This window comes from Tachypleus tridentatus, chromosome 11 (genome assembly GCF_004210375.1).
Source record: "Tachypleus tridentatus isolate NWPU-2018 chromosome 11, ASM421037v1, whole genome shotgun sequence".
In the NCBI taxonomy this organism is placed as follows: domain Eukaryota; kingdom Metazoa; phylum Arthropoda; class Merostomata; order Xiphosura; family Limulidae; genus Tachypleus; species Tachypleus tridentatus.
The window spans coordinates 13,552,872-13,579,941 of NC_134835.1; the positions used below are offsets into that span (position 1 = coordinate 13,552,872).

Consider the following 27,070-nt stretch of genomic DNA (forward strand, 5'->3'; position numbering starts at 1 on the left):
CACTTGATATTTTACAATCACAAACTTATTTAGTCACTTGATATTTTACCATCACAAACTTATTTAGTCATTTGATATTCTATCATAACAAACTTATTTAGTCAGTATTTATTCTATCATAACAAGCTTATTTAGTCAGTTGATATTCTATCATCACAAACTTATTTAGTCAGTTGATATTCTATCATCACAAACTTATTTAGTCAGTTGATATTCTATCATCACAAACTTCATTAGTCAGTTGATATTCTATCATCACAAACTTATTTAGTCAGTTGATATTCTACCATCACAAACTTATTTTATCACTTGATATTTTGCCATCACAAACTTATTTAGTCACTTGATATTCTATCATCACAAACTTATTTAGTCAGTTGATATTCTATCATCACAAACTTATTTAGTCAGTTGATATTCTATCATAACAAACTTATTTAGTCAGTTGATATTCTATCATCACAAACTTATTTAGTCAGTTGATATTCTATCATAACAAACTTATTTAGTCAGTTGATATTCTATCATCACAAACTTCATTAGTCAGTTGATATTCTATCATGACAAACTTATTTAGTCACTTGATATTGTACCATCACAAACTTATTTTATCACTTGATATTTTACCATCACAAACTTCATTAGTCAGTTGATATTCTATCATCACAAACTTATTTAGTCAATTGATATTCTATCATCACAAACTTATTTAGTCACTTGATATTCTATCATCACAAACTTATTTAGTCACTTGATATTCTATCATCACAAACTTATTTAGTCAGTTGATATTCTATCATCACAAAGTTATTTAGTCACTTGATATTCTATCATCACAAAGTTATTTAGTCACTTGATATTCTATCATCACAAAGTTATTTCGTCACTTGATATTCTATCATCACAAAGTTATTTAGTCACTTGATATTCTATCATCACAAACTTATTTAGTCAGTTGATATTCTATCATCACAAACTTATTTAGCCAGTTGATATTCTATCATCACAAACTTATTTAGTCACTTGATATTCTATCATCACAAACTTATTTAGTCAGTTCATATTCTATCATCACAAACTTATTTTGTCAGTTGATGTTCTATCATCACAAACTTATTTAGTCACTTGATATTCTATCATCACAAACTTATTTAGTCACTTGATCTTCTATCATCAAAAACTTATTTAGTCACTTGATATTTTATCATCACAAACTTATTTAGTCAGTTGATATTCTGTCATCACAAACTTATTTAGTCAGTTGATATTCTACCATCACAAACTTATTTTATCAGTTGATATTTTACAATCACAAACTTATTTAGTCAGTTGATATTCTATCATCACAAACTTATTTAGTCAGTTGATTTTCTATCATCACAAACTTCATTAGTCAGTTGATATTCTATCATCACAAACTTTGTTAGTCAGTTGATATTCTATCATCACAAACTTATTTAGTCAGTTGATATTCTATCATCACAAACTTATTTAGTCAGTTGATATTCTATCATCACAAACTTATTTAGTCAGTTGATATTCTATCATCACAAACTTATTTAGTCAGTTGATATTCTATCATCACAAAGTTATTTAGTCAGTTGATATTCTATCATCACAAAGTTATTTAGTCACTTGATATTCTATCATCACAAAGTTATTTAGTCACTTGATATTCTATCATCACAAACTTATTTAGTCAGTTGATATTCTATCATCACAAACTTATTTAGCCAGTTGATATTCTATCATCACAAACTTATTTAGTCAGTTGATATTCTATCATCACAAACTTATTTAGTCACTTGATATTCTATCATCACAAAGTTATTTAGTCAGTTCATATTCTATCATCACAAACTTATTTAGTCAGTTCATATTCTATCATCACAAACTTATTTTGTCAGTTGATGTTCTATCATCACAAACTTATTTAGTCACTTGATATTCTATCATCACAAACTTATTTAGTCACTTGATATTCTATCATCAAAAACTTATTTAGTCACTTGATATTTTATCATCACAAACTTATTTAGTCAGTTGATATTCTGTCATCACAAACTTATTTAGTCAGTTGATATTCTACCATCACAAACTTATTTTATCACTTGATATTTTACAATCACAAACTTATTTAGTCACTTGATATTTTACCATCACAAACTTATTTAGTCATTTGATATTCTATCATAACAAACTTATTTAGTCAGTATTTATTCTATCATAACAAGCTTATTTAGTCAGTTGATATTCTATCATCACAAACTTATTTAGTCAGTTGATATTCTATCATCACAAACTTATTTAGTCAGTTGATATTCTATAATCACAAACTTCATTAGTCAGTTGATATTCTATCATCACAAACTTATTTAGTCAGTTGATATTCTATCATCACAAACTTAGTTAGTCACTTGATATTCTATCATCACAAACTTATTTAGTTAGTTGATGTTCTATGATCACAAACTTATTTAGTCAGTTGATTTTCTATCATCACAAACTTCATTAGTCAGTTGATATTCTATCATCACAAACTTCATTAGTCAGTTGATATTCTATCATCACAAACTTATTTAGTCAGTTGATATTCTATCATCACAAACTTAGTTAGTCACTTGATATTCTATCATCACAAACTTATTTAGTTAGTTGATGTTCTATGATCACAAACTTATTTAGTCAGTTGATTTTCTATCATCACAAACTTCATTAGTCAGTTGATATTCTATCATCACAAACTTATTTAGTCAATTGATATTCTATCATCACAAACTTATTTAGTCACTTGATATTCTATCATCACAAACTTATTTAGTCAGTTGATATTCTATCATCACAAAGTTATTTAGTCACTTGATATTCTATCATCACAAAGTTATTTAGTCACTTGATATTCTATCATCACAAACTTATTTAGTCACTTGATATTCTATCATCACAAACTTATTTAGTCAGTTCATATTCTATCATCACAAACTTATTTAGTCACTTGATATTCTATCATCACAAACTTATTTTGTCAGTTGATGTTCTATCATCACAAACTTATTTAGTCACTTGATATTCTATCATCACAAACTTTTTTAGTCACTTGATATTCTATCATCACAAACTTATTTAGTCAGTTGATATTCTATCATCACAAAGTTATTTAGTCACTTGATATTCTATCATCACAAAGTTATTTAGTCACTTGATATTCTATCATCACAAACTTATTTAGTCACTTGATATTCTATCATCACAAACTTATTTAGTCAGTTCATATTCTATCATCACAAACTTATTTAGTCACTTGATATTCTATCATCACAAACTTATTTTGTCAGTTGATGTTCTATCATCACAAACTTATTTAGTCACTTGATATTCTATCATCACAAACTTTTTTAGTCACTTGATATTCTATCATCAAAAACTTATTTAGTCACTTGATATTTTATCATCACAAACTTATTTTGTCAGTTGATATTCTGTCATCACAAACTTATTTAGTCAGTTGATATTCTACCATCACAAACTTATTTTATCACTTGATATTTTACAATCACAAACTTATTTAGTCACTTGATATTTTACCATCACAAACTTATTTAGTCATTTGATATTCTATCATAACAAACTTATTTAGTCAGTATTTATTCTATCATAACAAGCTTATTTAGTCAGTTGATATTCTATCATCACAAACTTATTTAGTCAGTTGATATTCTATCATCACAAACTTATTTAGTCAGTTGATATTCTATCATCACAAACTTCATTAGTCAGTTGATATTCTATCATCACAAACTTATTTAGTCAGTTGATATTCTACCATCACAAACTTATTTTATCACTTGATATTTTGCCATCACAAACTTATTTAGTCACTTGATATTCTATCATCACAAACTTATTTAGTCAGTTGATATTCTATCATCACAAACTTATTTAGTCAGTTGATATTCTATCATAACAAACTTATTTAGTCAGTTGATATTCTATCATCACAAACTTATTTAGTCAGTTGATATTCTATCATAACAAACTTATTTAGTCAGTTGATATTCTATCATCACAAACTTCATTAGTCAGTTGATATTCTATCATGACAAACTTATTTAGTCACTTGATATTGTACCATCACAAACTTATTTTATCACTTGATATTTTACCATCACAAACTTCATTAGTCAGTTGATATTCTATCTTCACAAACTTATTTAGTCAGTTGATATTCTATCATAACAAGCTTATTTAGTCAGTTGATATTCTATCATCACAAACTTATTTAGTCAGTTGATATTCTATCATCACAAACTTATTTAGTCAGTTGATATTCTATCATAACAAACTTATTTAGTCAGTTGATATTCTATCATCACAAACTTCATTAGTCAGTTGATATTCTATCATCACCAACTTATTTAGTCAGTTGATATTCTATCATGACAAACTTATTTAGTCACTTGATATTCTATCATCACAAACTTATTTAGTCACTTGATCTTCTATCATCAAAAACTTATTTAGTCACTTGATATTTTATCATCACAAACTTATTTAGTCAGTTGATATTCTGTCATCACAAACTTATTTAGTCAGTTGATATTCTACCATCACAAACTTATTTTATCAGTTGATATTTTACAATCACAAACTTCATTAGTCAGTTGATATTCTATCATCACCAACTTATTTAGTCAGTTCATATTCTATCATGACAAACTTATTTAGTCACTTGATATTCTATCATCACAAACTTATTTAGTCACTTGATCTTCTATCATCAAAAACTTATTTAGTCACTTGATATTTTATCATCACAAACTTATTTAGTCAGTTGATATTCTGTCATCACAAACTTATTTAGTCAGTTGATATTCTACCATCACAAACTTATTTTATCAGTTGATATTTTACAATCACAAACTTATTTAGTCAGTTGATATTCTATCATCACAAACTTATTTAGTCAGTTGATTTTCTATCATCACAAACTTCATTAGTCAGTTGATATTCTATCATCACAAACTTTGTTAGTCAGTTGATATTCTATCATCACAAACTTATTTAGTCAGTTGATATTCTATCATCACAAACTTATTTAGTCAGTTGATATTCTATCATCACAAACTTATTTAGTCAGTTGATATTCTATCATCACAAACTTATTTAGTCAGTTGATATTCTATCATCACAAAGTTATTTAGTCAGTTGATATTCTATCATCACAAAGTTATTTAGTCACTTGATATTCTATCATCACAAAGTTATTTAGTCACTTGATATTCTATCATCACAAAGTTATTTAGTCACTTGATATTCTATCATCACAAACTTATTTAGTCAGTTGATATTCTATCATCACAAACTTATTTAGCCAGTTGATATTCTATCATCACAAACTTATTTAGTCAGTTGATATTCTATCATCACAAACTTATTTAGTCACTTGATATTCTATCATCACAAAGTTATTTAGTCAGTTCATATTCTATCATCACAAACTTATTTAGTCAGTTCATATTCTATCATCACAAACTTATTTTGTCAGTTGATGTTCTATCATCACAAACTTATTTAGTCACTTGATATTCTATCATCACAAACTTATTTAGTCACTTGATATTCTATCATCAAAAACTTATTTAGTCACTTGATATTTTATCATCACAAACTTATTTAGTCAGTTGATATTCTGTCATCACAAACTTATTTAGTCAGTTGATATTCTACCATCACAAACTTATTTTATCACTTGATATTTTACAATCACAAACTTATTTAGTCACTTGATATTTTACCATCACAAACTTATTTAGTCACTTGATATTCTATCATAACAAACTTATTTAGTCAGTATTTATTCTATCATAACAAGCTTATTTAGTCAGTTGATATTCTATAATCACAAACTTCATTAGTCAGTTGATATTCTATCATCACAAACTTATTTAGTCAGTTGATATTCTATCATCACAAACTTAGTTAGTCACTTGATATTCTATCATCACAAACTTATTTAGTTAGTTGATGTTCTATGATCACAAACTTATTTAGTCAGTTGATTTTCTATCATCACAAACTTCATTAGTCAGTTGATATTCTATCATCACAAACTTCATTAGTCAGTTGATATTCTATCATCACAAACTTATTTAGTCAGTTGATATTCTATCATCACAAACTTAGTTAGTCACTTGATATTCTATCATCACAAACTTATTTAGTTAGTTGATGTTCTATGATCACAAACTTATTTAGTCAGTTGATTTTCTATCATCACAAACTTCATTAGTCAGTTGATATTCTATCATCACAAACTTATTTAGTCAATTGATATTCTATCATCACAAACTTATTTAGTCACTTGATATTCTATCATCACAAACTTATTTAGTCAGTTGATATTCTATCATCACAAAGTTATTTAGTCACTTGATATTCTATCATCACAAAGTTATTTAGTCACTTGATATTCTATCATCACAAACTTATTTAGTCACTTGATATTCTATCATCACAAACTTATTTAGTCAGTTCATATTCTATCATCACAAACTTATTTAGTCACTTGATATTCTATCATCACAAACTTATTTTGTCAGTTGATGTTCTATCATCACAAACTTATTTAGTCACTTGATATTCTATCATCACAAACTTTTTTAGTCACTTGATATTCTATCATCACAAACTTATTTAGTCAGTTGATATTCTATCATCACAAAGTTATTTAGTCACTTGATATTCTATCATCACAAAGTTATTTAGTCACTTGATATTCTATCATCACAAACTTATTTAGTCACTTGATATTCTATCATCACAAACTTATTTAGTCAGTTCATATTCTATCATCACAAACTTATTTAGTCACTTGATATTCTATCATCACAAACTTATTTTGTCAGTTGATGTTCTATCATCACAAACTTATTTAGTCACTTGATATTCTATCATCACAAACTTTTTTTAGTCACTTGATATTCTATCATCAAAAACTTATTTAGTCACTTGATATTTTATCATCACAAACTTATTTTGTCAGTTGATATTCTGTCATCACAAACTTATTTAGTCAGTTGATATTCTACCATCACAAACTTATTTTATCACTTGATATTTTACAATCACAAACTTATTTAGTCACTTGATATTTTACCATCACAAACTTATTTAGTCATTTGATATTCTATCATAACAAACTTATTTAGTCAGTATTTATTCTATCATAACAAGCTTATTTAGTCAGTTGATATTCTATCATCACAAACTTATTTAGTCAGTTGATATTCTATCATCACAAACTTATTTAGTCAGTTGATATTCTATCATCACAAACTTCATTAGTCAGTTGATATTCTATCATCACAAACTTATTTAGTCAGTTGATATTCTACCATCACAAACTTATTTTATCACTTGATATTTTGCCATCACAAACTTATTTAGTCACTTGATATTCTATCATCACAAACTTATTTAGTCAGTTGATATTCTATCATCACAAACTTATTTAGTCAGTTGATATTCTATCATAACAAACTTATTTAGTCAGTTGATATTCTATCATCACAAACTTATTTAGTCAGTTGATATTCTATCATAACAAACTTATTTAGTCAGTTGATATTCTATCATCACAAACTTCATTAGTCAGTTGATATTCTATCATGACAAACTTATTTAGTCACTTGATATTGTACCATCACAAACTTATTTTATCACTTGATATTTTACCATCACAAACTTCATTAGTCAGTTGATATTCTATCATCACAAACTTATTTAGTCAGTTGATATTCTATCATAACAAGCTTATTTAGTCAGTTGATATTCTATCATCACAAACTTATTTAGTCAGTTGATATTCTATCATCACAAACTTATTTAGTCAGTTGATATTCTATCATAACAAACTTATTTAGTCAGTTGATATTCTATCATCACAAACTTCATTAGTCAGTTGATATTCTATCATCACCAACTTATTTAGTCAGTTGATATTCTATCATGACAAACAGTCACTTGTTCTTCCGTCACATCAAACTCCTTTTGACATTTTTTATTCTTTTATCAAAAATTTTTTTCACATCTCTTTTTCGGTCGTCACAAACTCCTTCAGGCAGTTGTTATTTTGTTTTCACAAATTTCACTCATTAGTTGTCCTTCTATCAATACAACCTTCTTAAATCAGTTTATATTCTATCATCACAAACCACTTTAACCAAATGTTTTCTGTCATCTGAGAACTGTTTATTCAGTTGTTATTCTATTACCACGAGCCTATATAATCAGTTGTTATTCTATTGCGACAAGCCTGTATAATCGGTTGTTATTATATTTCCACAAGCCTCTATAATCAGTTGTTATTCTATTTCCACAAGCCTCTATAATCAGTTGTTATTCTATAACCACAAGCCTCTATAATCAGTTGTTATTCTATTTCCCCAAGCCTCTATAATCAGTTGTTATTCTATTACCACAAGCCTCTATAATCAGTTGTTATTTCTTTCATTGTGATATGGTAGCTGTCCTCTCCATCGCATCCATCTTCAAACAGTTATTATTTTTATCATGCAATATTTTTAATCTCTTAATATTCTGTCATAATAAATTTATTCATTCCTGTTATTTTGTAATAGTTGCCATCCTTTCATTGTAAATCCATTTAAATGATTTTATTGTTATTTTAAAATTTTATTTTCTTCAGTTTTGATCTATTATGGTCTCTTTTGTCATTCTAAACGTTTAAGATATTTAATGTTCTACTGTTCCAAAACTGCTTAAAAATATGTTATTTTGCTATCCCAAAGAATGATGACAAACCCTAAATATTTCGTGTTTTTTATGTGTGTGTGTAATACAAGCCTTGTTGTTTACCATTTGATTTCTTTTTTAATGTCATAAACCTGGAGCTTATTTATTAATTCGGAAAAAATATTAACTATTCTCTTTAATATGTAATATTATCGTTGTTGAGGTGTTGTTTTTGTTATTTTGTTTCAGAGCTTTTGGTAATAAATATATTCAGTTGTGAAAAGAAGGCACAGGTGTTCTCACCAAACTATCATGTTTGTTTTCAGACTATATGTGATTAGGAAAACGTATAGTACCATGACTGTACAATTCATTTAAACGTCTATCGATTATATTAGCATTTGGAATAACCGCTTGTTTCATCTATTATATCGTAATACATTATAAAACTTCTCTCAGATCGAAAAGTATTAAAGATCTCTAGCATAGCCTTTAATAATTCGTAATTATCTACTCTAACAGTATTCTGGCCTTACATTAACTCAGTATAATTGCTAATCACGTAACACACTCTCTTAAGATTTCTCTATGTGTCTCTCAGTGTTATAAGACTTTAAACCAAGAAAATATTTAATAATAGTGTTTACAAGTATTCCTCAGTAATCATTACGCATGCGCATGCATCAGTCTTCTTTATACTAGAATTATACGCCCCTCCCCAGTGGCTCAGCGGTTAGTCTGCGGACTTACAACGCTAAAAACCGGGTTTCGATACCCGTAATGGGCAGATCATAGATAGCCCATTTGAGTAGCTTTGTACTTAATTCAAAACAACAACGACTACTAAAATTATTTTTTATAAAATAAACTTACTAAATTGCAAAATGCCATCAGAGGAGAGTAAATACTGTGATCATATTTATTGTCTATGTTTTGTTTTCATAAAGAATTTTATTTGCTAGAGAGAGTTTTATCATGATTTGATGATGAAGTGTTTGGTCTAGAAGTTTCTCGATAATCTATATATGACCCGACATTTCTAATTTTTCAGATGTTTGTGAGTAATTCTTGATATATAAAACACAAATGAATAAATGGGATTACTAGTGGGTCAGTCAGTCAAACAATGAGTTCCGTAGTTGGTCAGTTCGTTGTTATACATTTTTTGTTGAATTTGTACCGTAAATACCTGATAAGTACAATTTATGAATTAGACCACTTTGCATTATTTTTCACAAAATATTAAGGAAAGAGACCATCTAAATAAGGCCCGGCCTGGTCAAGTGTGTTAAGGCGTTCGACTCGTAATCCGAGAGTCGCGGATACGAATTCCGGTCGCACCAAACTTTCTCGTCCTTTCAGCCTTGGGGACGTTATATTGTGACGGTCAATCCCACTATTCATTGGTAAAAGAGTAGCCCAAGAGTTGGCGGTGGGTGGTGATGACTAGCTGCCTTCCCTCTAGTCTTACACTGGTAAATTAGGGACGGCTTGCGCAGATAGCCCTCGAGTAGCTTTGTGTGAAATTTAAAACAAACAAACAAACCATCTAGCTGAAGAAACTTTTACATTTTTTATTTCACAAAGAAATCATTGAAAATCGTGAGATATATATTTATATTTTAATGCATTAAACTAATTTGTGTTTCAGTTTAATCGTAGTTTTAACGTGATTTTTAAGTTTGGTGTTACGAATCAAACATATACCAATTCATACATGTCCCATTTTATTAAAGAAACGTTTCCATTGTTTTTATTTCTCGCATAATTTTTTTTCACTTTATGTCTTGAACATTGTTTTTTTAGCTTTGTCTAATACTATAATGGTGCATTTAATTTTTCGATTGTGCTTTTTTTCTACTACGACAGAGTAAATAGTAAGATCAAAAGATATGGCTGTATAAGGCTTAGCGTTTTTCAATATAGCGAGAGCGAAACAAATGTTTCTCTGTAGGAAAAGCTATATATTTCAGTAAGAATCTGGCGGGAATATCAATATACAAAACAATAATTACTTGTTATAACTGACACGAATATACATGTTGTTGTTTTTTTAAGACACATAAAATTACTTTTTAAATCACTGCATAATTATAAACTTCTACTTCCCGTGAAATTGTTCGGTTGAAGGTAAATAAATGGTAGAAGTCGTACATGTTGCTCTAACTGACGTGTTTTTTGTTTTTTTTTAAGTACACGCCATTTTTGGAACATTAGATTCGCTCACTAAATTCTAACCCGTGTAATTATCGGGAAATTTCACGTTACGATTTTCTATATTTACACAAAGCAATTCCTTCCCCCAGCACTATCAGTATGCAACTAATATCAGTACAATTAATGTTTGTTATTAAAACCACCGAAAACTCTAATATAATGTTAAAAAAGTCACGTAACTTTTTTATGTTTCTGGTCATTTATGTTCTCTGTAATAAAGGCCTCGCAGATCTAGTGTTGTTCTTATCAGATAAGTATATATATATATACATATATATTCAGAGTAAAATTCCGTTCATATGAATTGAGCCCAATTAACAGTATCTTATATATAATAAGTCCCAGAAAATTTATGTTTAGATGTTATCTATATTTTGGCAAACTAAAGAACGTCTGAGTTTTGCTCAAAAGAGGCAACCGTGATTTCCAAAATTATTATTAAAAGTTAGTTGACATTGCCAGGTGGTTAAGGCGTTCGACTCCTAATCTGAGGGTGACGGGTTCCAATCCCCGCTGCACCAAACATGTTCGCCCTTTCAGCAGTGGGGGCGTTATATTGCGGCGTTCAATCCCACTATTCGTTGGTAAAAGAGTAGCCTAATAGTTGGCGGTGAGTAGGGATGACTAGAGGGAAGAAAGCTAGTTTATGAACAAACAAACTATTAAGATACGCTCGAAAACAACAATTGGCCTATGATTTACAACAGTTTTTTTTTTAATTTTACAAAGATACACGAGGGCTATCTGCGTTAGCCGTTCCTAATTTAGCAGCGTAAGACTAAAGGCTAGATAGCTTGTCATCAACATCCACCGCCAACGTTTGGGCTACTCTTTTACCAACGAATAGAAGCAGAACTGACGGTTACATTATGACGCCTCCACGGCTGAAAAGGCGAACATGTTTGGTGTGGCGAGGATTCGAGCCCCCTGCCTTCAGATTACGATTCGAGAGCCCTAATCACTTTGTCATACCAGGCCCACGTATCCTAATATTAGAATAATATGCTTCATGTGAATGTTTGTATATGTGTGTTTTTCTTATAGCAAAGCCACATCGGGCCATCTGCTGAGTCCACCAAAGGGGAATCAAACCCCTGATTTTAGCGTTGTAAATCCGTAGACTTACCACTGTACTAGCACACAATATTTAACCGCTACAGATATGTAAATAATTTCAGATTGCAGAAGAAATATTACACGTAAATCAGGATGTGAAACAGTCAAAGTAAAACTAGATATATTAGCGTATAATTTAGCTGGTCAATCATCACACTTCATGGATCTTTTAAATGTAGTTCAGAAAAGACTTTCATCATTAGAATTTGTTTTTCACGAACACTGCTGCTGATTGGTTAGAACAGAGATGCGTCACAACTCTACAAATTTTATGATTCATCAAAACGTCCATAGCTCTTCGTGATGAAAAGAAACCCACTTGAAATCAAAATGTATCTTAAGACGGCTGATAGAGTTTAACAAACTCCTTTCTTAACCTGAAGATGACCTAAGAAGGTCGAAACGTTGTTCTCTACTTTATTTTAACATCCATACCAGCCATCTTGAGAATACATGTTTACTCTCGTAGTTCTGTTTAGAAAATTCGACACTTAGTTTATTTTTTTTTTAAATTAAGTTTTAGAGATTTGTCGTCACACATAAAATTCAATGTAGTTTCAATATTCACTGTTTGCAGGTAATAAATGAACAGCATTAATTTACGTTGTTAAATCTATATTTATATTAGCTATATTTCTATTCGTTAAACGTTATAACCTTAGAGTTTATATCGAAAACAAAAAAGAAAGATAAAGAAACACAAATACTGAACAAAGATATGTTTAACTTTATACCAATGTTTAGCTACTTCTTGAATACCGGTAAAAACTCTCATGTTTCAAAATATTTATTGGTAAATGCACATCACAGATAGTGGCTGGTTGCTATGGAGATTCAGCTAATACAAAAAGGCAGTTTTGATGGGAAAATAAAGTTCGATTCTAGTTTCATGTGTTTGAAAATTGTTTTCACTTCTTTTTAACAAATTATCACTCTTTGCCTCTGGTTAAGGAGTTAACACTTCAATAACTATACTGCTAGTGTTAACGCATACTGTTGACGTATTAATGTCTATATATGTAGATGTGTCGTTTTTATGCCATACAATAGATATTTAAATTCGAAATATTCCAAGCTCATTACCAAGTGAGTAAGATATTTTAAAATTGTGGTGACGTATGTGTTTGGTTTCTTAATCGTGAAGCTTTCAGAATAAATTTACATTTCAAGTTTATTTGTTTTGAATTAAGCACAAAGCTATACAATGAGCTATCTATGCTCTGCCCTCCACGAGTATCGAAACCCGGTTTTTAATGTGTAAGTCCTCAGACATACCACTGTGCCACTAGAGGGCCATTTCGTTTCAAAGAAATAAAATATAGGAGAATTATACCTTCATATGTGTGTACCTTTATTTTTTATTTTATTTTTTACTTCCAGGTGGCACGTATATAATAAATTTTGTAATCTAAAGTCGTAGACAAATCCGAAGTAGACGATATTGCTACACTGGGCTTGAAACTGGTAATTTCCAGCATACTCTCTCTCCAAATACCAACAAAGACTTATTTTCCGCTTAATGGCCAAGCCTGAAACTCCAGAGAGAAACAGCAGTATTTGCTCTTCTATACTGAGCTATTCCGCTCCATGCACACTACATGTCGTGAAGATTGAGATAAAATTTGAGAGAAGTGTGCTCATGGATTTTAACAAGTAAATTATGTACTTTCGGTAGATTGATCTTACTTATTGAACCTGAAAGAACGTAGACCTGCACTTATCCAAAATGGACATAAAACCCTAAACAGCAAAAAGATGGAGATTGAAATAACTTGTTGAAATTTTCGATAGCTAATTTCAGTTTTATACGACGGACTGATAACGTTTATTTATTACAATCTGTATGAGAAAAAGCATGTTTGTTTGTTTTGGATTTCACGGAAAGCTACACGAGGACTATCTGCTCCAGCCGTCCCTAATTTTGCAGAGTACGACTAAAGGGAAGGCGGCTAGTCATACCACCTGGCCCAGCATGGCCAGGTGTGTTAAAGCGTTCGACTCGTAATCCGATGGTCGCGGGTTCGAATCCCCGTCTCCCCAAACATGTTCGCCCTTTCAGCTGTGGGGGCATTATAATGTGACGGTCAATCCCAAGTAGCCCAAGAGTTGGCGGTGGGTGGTGATAACTAACTGCCTTCCATCTGGCCTTACACTGCTGGATCTTGGACTCCTATTTCACCAACGAATAGTGGGATTGACCAAAACATTATAGGGCCCCCACAACTGAAAGGGCGAGAATGTTTGATGTGACGGCGATTCGAACCTGCGGCCCTCAGATTACGACTTAAGGGCCCAAACCAGCTGGCCATTTTAGGCCACGAGAATAAGTGGAATATTATTATAACCTTCGGTAATCTAACCTTATTTCACAGGTGTGCAAAAGTTGTTAGCCCTAGCATAGGTTTTATAAATATATAATATTTCAGTTTGACAGTGAAGTTACTTATTTGTTTATTTTTTATTATAATGCGTGATCAGTAAACACAAGTTTACTATTGAATGGATCAAACTTCTTATCTTCTATCTTTTCTCCTGGAAGTAGAGCTTGTGAATTATTTTATGCATTTTATCTTAAAAGGGGCTTAAGAGAGGGTCATCTGTTTTAACAGCTCGCACGACTTTAAAGTAGTGTGTTTTCTGTCAGTCAGATGGTTGACCCTTAAACAAATTGTGCTCCGCAGGTCCCTAAAAGTTATTAATTTCAAGAGTGGATAAAGTCTGAAGTAAGTGTAGCACGTATTTTTAATTCTTGTTTTTGAAGTTCATATGTTATATTGTGTTGCATCTTACAGGGAGCATAATTCTTCTCATGATTCATGGCATGCGCACGTTTAACTGGCATTACGATTGTACAGATTTCAGTCTTAAAAGTTCCTTTTATGTCGTCATTTTAATGCTTACTGACTAAGTAACAAGTAGCACACTACTGTATCATGGCGTGAGTCCTTAAAACAGGTGGTCTTCAGTCCTCTTTCGGGGAAACTTAGGTCATATAAGTAGAGTATCTACTATGTGAAAGCACTTGAGTTTTGGTTATTCTTTTAAAATTCATTGCATCTTTTGTGATGTGTGCTAACTCTTTTGTCAGAATAACTAATTATTAAAACACTGACGATATACTATTTTATTGACCATTTAACTAACATGTTGATCAGAGCTTGGTATGTAACTTATTATAAAGGGAAAAAATGATAATATTTCTATCAGATGTCAAAACATAAATTTAAAATTCGCTTTATATCAGTAGTTTTCAAACTTTAATTGCCTCAGACCCCTTTTACTTTAATTTTAGAGGACCCTAAACGTTGTGTTTTTAACTTGAAAAAAATTATCCCCTGTATATGAAACACTGTTTCATATACAAAATTATCCCTTGTATGTGAAACGTCCCTTGTATGTGAAACGCTGTGTTTCAAAATTAATATTTTAATTCATATACTTTTTATTTTTGGAAAAAAAATATATTTATTCTATTTTCACATTTATTAAAATTATGTTAATGAAATTTTGGACATGACTTCTAAACGACACAGATTCACACCGCTAAAATCTGGGTTTTGATACCTATTTGTGCTTAATTTTAAACAAATAAACAGACTCCTACACACTTGGCCTGGTATGACCAGGTGGCTAAGTCACATGACTCGTAATCTGAGGGTCGCGGGTTCGAATCTTCGTCACACCAAACATACTAGCTCTTTCAGTCGTGGGAGCGTAATGATGTTACAAACAATCCCAGTATTCATTGGTAAGAGAGTAACCGAAGAGTTGATGGTGAATGGTAATGACAAGCTGCCTTTCCTCTAGTCTTACACTGTTAAATTAGGGACAGCTAGTAGCTTTGTGCGAAAACCAAACCAATCCAAACCCTACACACCTTGGAGTACTTTCAAAGATCGTAGTTTGACAAATGCACTTTTGTGTAATGGGTTTTGTATTAGCACGTACTGAGGTCACCTTAATTATTTTATCTGAACAGAACTTCACTCGTTAATATTTCTTTCGACTGTTTGTTTGTTTGAGAGGATTATCCGAGCTAGCCGTTCCTAATTTAGTTGTGTAAGACGAGAGGAAAGACAATTAATTATCGCCACCCACCGCCAACACTTGAATTACTTTTTTTTTTACCATCGAATTGTGGGATTGACCGTCACATTATTACGCCCCCATGGCTGAAAGAGATAGTATGTTTGGTGTGACAGGGATTCAAACCCGCAGCCCTAACCACTTGGTCATACCCAGCCAATTTCCTTCGACAACTGAAAACTACAGAGTAATTACTTCTTGATAAAGAGAAACTTACTTGAAATAAACATGTATCTTGGGACAGCTGGTATGGGTAATAACACTTTTATTTATGAGGAGAGAACAACGTTTTGACCTTCCTAGGTCACCTTCAGATGAAGAGAGTATTCACCTATTAAACATCGTCGTTACAAATATCTGTTTTGAAACTCAAGATATTGTTTAAACTGTCGTATAACATAGTATTAGCGTCTGTTTGTTATGGGATACCAAAAGCGGTAGAAATGTGCGTACACTTCGTATTAAAGCCAACCCGACAAAGACGGGTAATACAGGAACAGACACGTAAGCACACATATTTGTTGTTGTTGTTTCTTATTAAGCACAAAGCTTCATAAAGGGCTATATGTGCTCTGCCCACTACAAATATTGAAACACAGTTTATAGCAGCATAAGTCCACAGATATACCACTATACTACTGAAGCGCTCACTTTTGTTGCTCTAGGTGATGCAAAACCTAACCAGTGTTTTCATGTTAAATACAAAATGATCAAAATGTTATTTTAACTTCTTCTTTTCTGTGACCATCAGTCAAAACCTGCTATTTGAAACAAAATGTCTATTGTATTCAAAATAACGAGTCAACTGTTCAAAAGGGGATTTTTGGTTTTTCTGTAATAAACTTCTACACTTATCACGCAGTAGCAGAAAGCGGAGATAGAAAACAATGTTAGTTAACACCATAACTGAATAAGGTGAAAATACGCGAAGTTAAGTGTTGCGTTTACACGATTTTGTTTATTTCTTCTGTGTTTTATTAATACATAAAATCAGAAATAAAAGAAAAATTGCCTGTGAAAACAAACCACTAAACGTAAATGTATATAGGTTTTACAACATTGTTTTGCAAACTCAGTCCTTTGTTAAGGACAGATCTAAGTTGTTTAAATAAGTGTTCAGACACTTACAAATTATTTCACCTTCGTATTTATTTTATAAATAGTATCAATTAATATATTTTTTGCTCATCAGCGCCCCTAGTGGCTCAACGGTATGTCTGCGGACTTACAACGCTAAAACCGGGTTTCGATACCCGTGATGGGCAGAGCACAGATAGCCCATTGTGTAGCTTTGTGCTTAATACAAAACAACAAATCTTCTTATCAGATCTACGGTGGTTTAGCAGTAAGTTCGTGGACACACAATCCAGGGTTGAACATTCTGCGATTCAAAGTAACACAGTATGTAGTTTCGCGTTACAAAACTAGAAACGTTAAAGAATGGTTTTCGCTGCTGATTTCGTTCAATGATTCGTATTTTTATAAGATGTTACGTTTCATCTAACTTCATTCTTCAAGACTGTTTGTTACCTAAATGTGTTTTATTTAGTGTCTCCCTAGACCATTTCTTATCCTTCTCTCTAGATATAACTTAGATAATTTTATATAAACAGATATGGATCCCGTAAACTGAGGGTCGCGGGTTCAAATCCCCGTAACACCGAACATGCTTGCCCTTTCAATCGTGGGAGTATTATAACGTTATGGTCAATCCCATTATTCGTTGGTAAAAGAGTAGCCCAAGAGTTGACGGTGGGTGGTGATGACTAGTTGCCATTGCTCTAGTCTTACACTGATAAATTAGAGACGGCTAGCGCAGATAGCCCTCGTGTAGCTTTGCGCGATATTCAAAAACGTGTTTGGTGAAAACAGCGCTCGTCTCTTGTTGCAGATCAATGTGCCTTCACGAAGCTGAATTATGAGACATACATGTATATGTTCGTTTTATAATTATGAAGTATAACAATTAGCATAATACATGGTAACTGAACAACTATTTTGAATATTTCATGAGAAAAACGGGAATTCTTTATATGCATAACTTTGAAAACTATTACCAACAACGCATTTTACCTCATTAATATTTTTCACATATGGCTTCTTTAGGAGATTAGGCCTGGCATGGCCAAGCGTGTTAAGGCGTTCCACTCGTAATACGAGGGTCGCGGGTTCGAGTCCCCGTCGCACCAAACATGCTCGCCCTTTCATCAGTGGGGGCATTATAATGGGATGGTCAATCCCACTATTCATTGGTAAAAGAGTAGCCCAAGAGTTGGCAGTAGGTGGTGATGACTAGCTGCCTTCCCTCTAGTCTTACACTGCTAAATTAGGGACGGCTAGCACAGATAGCCCTCGAGTAGCTTTGTGCGAAATTCAAAACAAACTTTAGGAGATTTTAATATGGTAGACGCATGGCCAAATGTTGCTCAGAAGCTGGCGTACAATACATATAACTTCACTGAGCTCAGTGGTCAATATCACTTCCTTTATTCAGCTATACGTAGGTTAGCGACAAACAGGACAATGGTTAAATTTTCGCTCAGCTAGCTTAAATTAAAGATGACAACATACATTCGAATTTTTGTGTTTCTAATCTAAACAAATCGCTAGTTGTAACTTCTAATACTAATAGAAGATATATATATATATTATATCTAAAAATGATGTATAAAATATTCAATACTGTTTTTCTTTAACTGTACGTTCTTGTTGTGGTATTTGATACTATTAACTTGAAAAGCAAACATATCCTTCAGTAGCCCCCAAGCTGGCTTATTTTATAGCATAATGCAGAACTGGTATTGTTCAGTTCAGAAGATTTTTTAAAGAAATATTTCCCCATTTTGAACAATTCAAACAGCTACAGCTCGAGTTCAATGTATTATTGAATACAACGGAAAGTATTTGAAAAAATTCCGTTTAAACAAGAAAATAAAATATACCTCAACAGATGACGAATCGTTTTATTTCTATATTTCTGACATAAACGCTAAGCTCAGAACGTATATATGTACAACGAATCCTCCTTAAAAGCTCGTTTAAGTAGGCGCGTTTACTTCTGAAATAGTTTACATCACGACTACTAGGTGGCATATCTTAGCCGCGTTTTTTTGTTGGCTAAAGTGACGTAAGCAGCTGTGTTTAGTTGTTCTTCAAATAAATACGTGATTTTATTAAATACAGTTTTCAATAGGTTTTCAAACAGATTGTGGAATAACATTCCCCCATTCCCCATGAAATAAAATCCTCTTTTCAATTTACAGGTGAAACCAATTGAAACCGAAATTTATTCTTCGTTCAATCGTATTCCTATCTGTTTTAAGGGTCGCTCGATCGGTTTTTTTTTTTTTAAGGCCAATCATTTTTTACGTCCGAGTGGCTGGCTGAAGGCGAGTCGAGTACTTTAACCATCAGGCCATGTCAAACCAGAAACTACATACGTTATTCTGTTCAAACTGTCTTTCTTATGGAAATACACAAATAAATACAAATCCTGAATAACTCATTGAGTTCGTTAGTTTTACATACGTTCTTGTTTTAGTCGTTTGGATGTTTTAAATGGTTCTGACTAGACCATCGTCCGTTTTGTTTAATATACGTATAAAAATATAAATCACAATGCTATTTTTGTATTTGTATTGAAATCAGCGGTTATGTTTCAACCAATCCGAGTCGTTATTTGTAATTACTTATGACATACGTAATACTCTTTGTTAAACTAACGTATTTAAAAGTCAACTCACACACGTAGATACCGTAATAATCACAATAATACGTTTCTGTTCCGTTTTCATTTCAACAAAAAACTCAGTAATAACGTTGCGTTGATTTTGCTGTAAGTCACGAACCACGTTACTCAAACAATAATTACCTATTTCGTTATTTATTTTGATAACATCTTAATAACTACCACGCACAGCTGTTATGTTTCAATCAGATTAAAATCGCTTCAGTAATTTTTATTTTCAACAAGAACATCGTGAACAGATTTCAGTATCACTGTCGATCACATGCATACCAGTAGTTCTACATGAGTTTGCATCTACAACAGTGGTGATGTAATAAAACACGATCTGTGCATATGAAGCGCGTTCCTAATCTATGTACCCTTATCAAAAAATGCAAGAAGCAGTAATATCATTTTGCCTAGGAACTTTTACTTCGGGAATTTTCAGTCCAATACCTTGTTATTTTTATTAAAGTTATGTTGAAGGCATATTCAACTATATTTAACTTTCCACAATAATATCAATGAGCAGTTATTATGCCAGTTGATTAAACATTTAACTCAAAACTCACAAATGGCTGATCGTGGAAACACTTTACGAATTAAAAATCCATCACTAGCTTCTATTTCAATGTGTGGAGAGTTATTTCAAACACAGATTACGTCACGAAATGTTGTGTGGTGAGTTAAACTTTCCATCAGAAGTTAGATAACATATGCTATTACAGCCATATGGTTTTAATTCGTGTAAAACATGTATATACAAAACTCTATAACTTAATGATAGCATCAAGGACTAGTTATATAAAGTTTTATATTTGTATTTATTTCAATACCATTTTGTTTGCGGAGTTACAACACTGGATTTGGGTTTCGATACCTGTTGTGGGCAGAGTATAGAAAGCCCAATGTGTAACTTTGTGCTTAATTATTAAACATTACTATTTTGTGGCACTGGTTTGATCACCCATTTATTGTCAATGTAATTAATTGTATCAAAACTATTGATTTTGGCCCGGCATGACCAGATGGTTAGGGCGCTCGATTCGTATTCTGAGGGTCGCAGGTTCGAATCCTTGTATTGTCAAATATGTTTACCTTTTCAGCAGTGGTGGAGTTATAAAGTAACGGTCAATTCCACTATTGGTTGGTAAAAGAGTAGCCCAAGAGTTAACGATGAGTGGTGATGACTAGCTGCCTTCCCTCTAGTGTTACATTACTAAATTAGGGACTGACTTCTATATTGGAGAAACAAGTAGAAAAATGGAAACCAGATTCAAAGAACATAAAAAGTCACCTTCACACGTTTTCGAACACTGCAAGTCAAATAAACACAACATAACCATAGAAAACACTTAAATACTAAATAAAGAAACAAACATAAACAAACGCAAAATTAAATAAGCCTTACTTATGCAACAACTCAAGCCCAAAATAAATTCAAAGGTACACCTTTATACCTATATTAAAAATAATATAATAAATAATAATAATAAAATAAATAATATAAAATTTTATATTCAAACATATAAGCACGCCCTCTACATTCCGACACACAGTTACACAGCCCCTTTCAAACATGTGGTCAACTTCCGGTCAGTTACATCTTTCTTTCTTTGTGTACCTGACGATGACCGAAGAAGGTCGAAACGTTGTTCATTCCTTTACGTAAAAAATTTTCTCAACCCAAAAGAGCCGTTTTTACAAAGATATTAATATTTTAAGGTGGTTTATTTCTATTTTAAGATTATATCTAAATATTAAAGGTAACTGCTGGAGTTTTCAATAACCAGTTCCTGAAATATATTACATTCTAAAGCGACTTTCATACGTCCCTTCAAATTCGGGTTTGAATCCCCGTCGCATCAAGCATCCTCGCCCTTTTAGCAGTGAAGACGTTATAATGTAACGGCCAATACCACTATTCGTTGGAAAAGAGTAGCCGCAGAATTGGCAATGAGTGGTGATGACTAGCTGCCTTTCCTCTAGTCTTACACCGCAAAATTAGGGATAGCTAGCGCAGATACCTCTCGCCTAGCTTTGCGCAAAACTCCCAAACCCTTCAAACTATTGTAAATCTTACGAAAAAACAAAACAAATTCATTATACATACTTATACGCACAAGATAATGCATTATAGACGTAAAGCAAAATATAATTATTAACTAATTATAACGTAGATAACACGAAAATCTAGCGGATGGATACGTTTAAATTTGATTGGTTGATCCTAACTAGACCTGAATAGCATAAAAATGGTCTTTAGAATACCTAAATGGCCTTAAGGAGAAATATTATCCAAAACTTCATCACCTGTTCTTATCACATCTTTATCTAAATTTCGAACACCGTTATGTTTTTCACAATGAAAATAAATTATTATAATTAGTAGTTTCAATCTGCAGCTTCGTCTCAGTATATTTTTGCAATAAATCATTATAATACAACACGATCATACATTCTCAGAACGGCTGGTATGGGTACTAACACTTTGTTTTAAACCAATATAAAAGAACTCGTTTATATCTATTATAATTAATAATCTAACATCGAACTGCAACGCCCCCCCTATAATCTCGTACCCCTTTATATTCTCGTCCCTAAGACGGTCAGTTGCAAACTCTCTCTTTGTTAACCTGAAAATAACCTAGGAAGGTCGAAATGTTGTTCTCTCCTTATCAATAAAAGTGTTAATACCCATATGAGCCCTTCTGAGATACAATTTTATCAATAAAAGTGTTAATACCCATATGAACCGTTCTGAGATACAATTTTATCTTAAGCGGATTTCTCGTCATCAGTTTCGTACACGTATCGACTCCATGGATACCACGCTCACGATAATTCAATAATACCATACCATTATTGTTGTTCTGAAATTATTAGATGTTACCTCAAATGTATAAATGCTCTAAGTGCCTCATTTAGAAACTTTGTTCCTAGCCAACTATACAGAAACGTGATGAATTAAAATTGTGCTGTGTAATAAAAAAGTTTACATTTTTCATGTCATGCCGTCTTTGCAATTCGTTATTTTCATTTTGAGTTCGTCACCATCACGTTCAGAACTGAACTCTTACTGAAAACTTATTTATTTGATGCAGAGAGTATAATAACGTGACACCAAGTACGGCAACTACAATGAATGAACTTGTAGTCCAGCGGATGGATACAATGGTATTTGATTGGTTGAGTTATACAAGACAGAAGAACATGAAAAGGATTTTGAAAACAGTAAAACAATCAATGCAATTTTATTACTACAGAGAAACATTGATAACAGAATAAGCTAGAAATGTGTCATAGTAAGATATAAATTTACAAGTTATTTCAAAAGGAAATTCTTGAAAGTTTGTTAATCCAAAGATTGATGAACTTGGAACACCATTAGAGGTACGTTTGTCTCCCATAACTCCAAGTAATACAGACATTGTTGAACAGACAACCAACAACATAAATCATAGCGTCACAACAGAACATTAGAAAACATTCCCTTATAAGAGCTCTGGGTCTAACACAACTGCAGTTAAAATAAGTTATTTCCAAAAGTCAAGTTATCACGGATGAATCTGAGCTGTCACAAAATAATTCCAAACAATAATTCTATTTTTTACACGTGGTTTGGAAAATCACGTCAAAAATGTTTCACGTCTAAGAAAGATTTGAAACTGAGGCCTATCTACACATTTTTTTTGAGTTAAACGATGATATTGACCCATCTAGTCTAATTGAAATGTCAAAGGTTATATTAAAATAAATAAATAAATCTGTCAGCTTTCTTCTCACGAATAACTCTATTTCAAAACTGTTCAAATATTTTTCAACTTATGTTCATAATCAGTAAACGTCACAAAATTATGTCGACTCTGAAACGTCGTGAAATTAAAGCTATGGAACCTTTAAAAAAGGATAACAAGATAATTATGTTGAAGGCAGTTAAAGATAACTCCGTTATAATAGTTCTGATTGTGTCATAAAGATGAACGAATTTCACATCACATTGTAAAATTTAACACCTATCAGAAAAATGAAACTCTAATGTTAAAAGAATTTGGAGTTTCTTCCAAACGATTCATTTAACTTTCCCAGATCCAGATCCAGAGACTCCAGACACTTATGGCCTTCTCAAAGCTCATAAACTTGGCTTTCATTTCAACTCATTGTCACTGCTTATCGAATCTTTAATTTCAAATTATGCATTCTACGTAGCTTGGCAATTTTCTCCGTATCCCAGCTGTGTTTTGTCATTTGTCAAAAAAGGTCAAACATTTTGACTCAGTCTTTGTTATAGCCTGTTTTGACGTGAATATTATATTCATAAACGTACCTCTTTTCGACAGAGTAAACGTTACCCTTGATTGTTGCATAGTAAAACTTCAAGCACAGTTTTGTTCAAACTTGTTATTCTGACATTTCTTTTCGAAGAATTTCAAATAATTTTTTAGAAACTTTCGCATATTACATCTTGTTTCTAATATAACACAATGATAAGCTGTTTACAATTTACCATTTTCCAGCTTCAAATTGCGTCAAGGGTTATCATTGAAAAATTTATTAGATCACAACAGTGTAGATGGGCCTCAGCATGGCTAGGAGGTTAAGCCAACTCGTAATATGAGGGTCGAAAGTTCGAATATCCGTTACACCAAACATGCTAGCCCTTTCAGCTTGGGAGCGTTATAAAATTGCGATTAATTCCACTATTCGTTGGTAAAAGAGTTGGCAGTAAGTGGTGATGACAAGCTGCCTTCCCTCTAGTCTTAAACTGCTAATTTAGGGATGGCTAGCGCAGATAGCCCTCGTGTAGCTATGTGTGAAATTTAAAAGCCAATAAACAAACAATCAGCAGTGTATCCTCTGTTTCATTGCAGCTTCCATCCTGTACACAGCGGTTGTACGTGGCAAAGTGGCTCTTCCATGTGATATATCCTCCCCCTCTGCTGATGACACCGCAGCTCTGATCCTCTGGTATAAAGATGACTCAGCTCAGCCTATTTATACCTTGGACTCCCGTCGGGGTGACGTGGACCAAGCCCACCAGTCGTCCGGTCCTCAGCTGGAGAACCGAGCCTATTTTAACATGATCAACAGACCAGCTTTTCTCCAACTGGATCCAGTGAAGGAAGATGACGCCGGTGAATACAGGTGTCGAGTGGACTTCCATAAGGCCCGGACTGTCAACACTGTCATTACGTTGAAAGTGATAGGTATTTATTAATCTATTGCGTCTATCAAATAATTTAATACAATTTAAGTTCATATCTGTAAGTGTATTTATTCATATAAATTGTATACACGATCTTTCTTACTTCTGACACCTAACGAAGAAAACGAGAACATCGTCTTATATTGAACGATAAAAAAAAAAGACATCACACAAAACAGGCCAAAAAGAAAATTAAAGCGTCACCCACGTAAGTGACCGAGAAATCAAACTAAAGTAAAATATGACAAGACTAAATTTAGTCTAGTAAGAGATATCCGGATAAACAAGAGTTACCCGGATGTATGAGAGAGATGGTTTGTTTGCTTTAACAAGAAAATATTTTAACTTATTTGATAAAATTATATTTTCTGGTAATTATTCTTAATCACTTTTATTATACCAGTTGCAGATTTTGTGACACACATAATTTCAGAATTTACATTAATATGAGTATATAGTATAGAATACAATATTTTTGCTCAAGTGCAACTGTATTTGAAAAAAAAAAATTACCCAATCAAACAACAAGCAAAACCAAATGTTTAAAAATTATTCGCCGTCTTCTGTTAATTGGTTTTTAATTCATCGGTTGTGTAACTATTACAACACGGTTTACTGGTCTGTTAACGTCAGAGATGCAATTTGTAGAAGCGAAATCAAAAAAGCAAATTAACATTAAACGCGTATAACAAATGCATTTTCAATTTGTAAATCTAACTCATCAATTCCAGAGGTCATAGGTCATACTCACTAAATGCTTAAAGTTATGGTCATTAGAATTCTTATTAAAATCCTTGACAATTGCTTTAGTCTCTTAATGACCATAAATTGTGATTGTCTTCTGATAAGAAACGTTACTTTATCCAAATACTTCTATGTAAATTATATTTCAGCCTAATGTTTACGAACCACTGTAATTACGAAAATAAGCAAATATTGATTTCTTTGAAGGGAGGGAACAGTTGTTCTTCAGAGAGTCAATACTAATTACAAAAGAGATTGTGTTTGATACTTAAATTATATTTTAATTAAATTAATCACCATATTTCTTGTGTTACGACATATCAAATTTCAAGGGTTATACGATTCAGAATATTTCTATAATACAGAAATAGAAGGAACCTAACCTTAGTAAATGGAATTGAATTTATCTTTTAATTTGTAGGAAAATATTTAAATTATATTCATTAGAGAATACTCAATTCATCAAAGCTATAATCTTAGTCACGTACTATAAGGCACATAAGTTCAAACGAAAACCTACATAAATATCTTACGCTGGTTAAAACTAAAGATTTGAAAAGGTTTCCAAGAGACTAAAGTCGTTACAACCTGTGTTAATAAAGCAACGTTTCTAGTAAATTTTTTAAACATTTTTAACTTAAGTGAACATTTTCTTCAACAGAAATGAACAAGGAGAGTTAATCAGCTGGTTATACAAAGTTCTAAGTAAATGTAAGACTGATATTCATACATAACAACAACTGTCATGTCTTTACATGAACTACTGTTTTACACTTTACATTGTTGACTGATATCAAATCTTACTACAATTATCATGTCTTTACATGAACTACTGTTCTACACTTTACATTGTTGACTATGATATAAAATATTACTACAATTATCATGTCTTTACATGAACTACTGTTTTACACTTTACGTTGTTGACTGATATTAACTCCTACTACAATTATCATGTCTTTACATGAACTACTGTTTTACACTTTACATTGTTGACTATGATATTAAATATTACTACAATTATCATGTCTTTACATGAACTACTGTTTTACACTTTACATTGTTGACTGTGATATTAAATCTTACTACAATTATCATGTCTTTACATGAACTACTGTTTTACACTTTACCTTGTTGACTGTGATATTAAATATTACTACAATTATCATGTCTTTACATGAACTACTGTTTTATATTTTACATTGTTGACTATGATATTA

The 27,070-nt window shown here is 31.9% G+C and overlaps 1 protein-coding gene across 1 annotated transcript in view; it reads left to right on the forward strand.

Annotated features, from left to right (window-relative positions):
• The window catches only part of LOC143231294 (synaptogenesis protein syg-2-like), a 124,794-nt gene that overhangs the window by 13,286 nt on the left and 84,438 nt on the right, over positions 1-27,070 (forward strand). Inside the window, exon 2 of the mRNA XM_076465844.1 lies at positions 24,772-25,107. Coding sequence (XP_076321959.1) covers positions 24,772-25,107 — 336 coding nt within the window. The remainder of the gene's footprint in view (positions 1-24,771; positions 25,108-27,070) is intronic.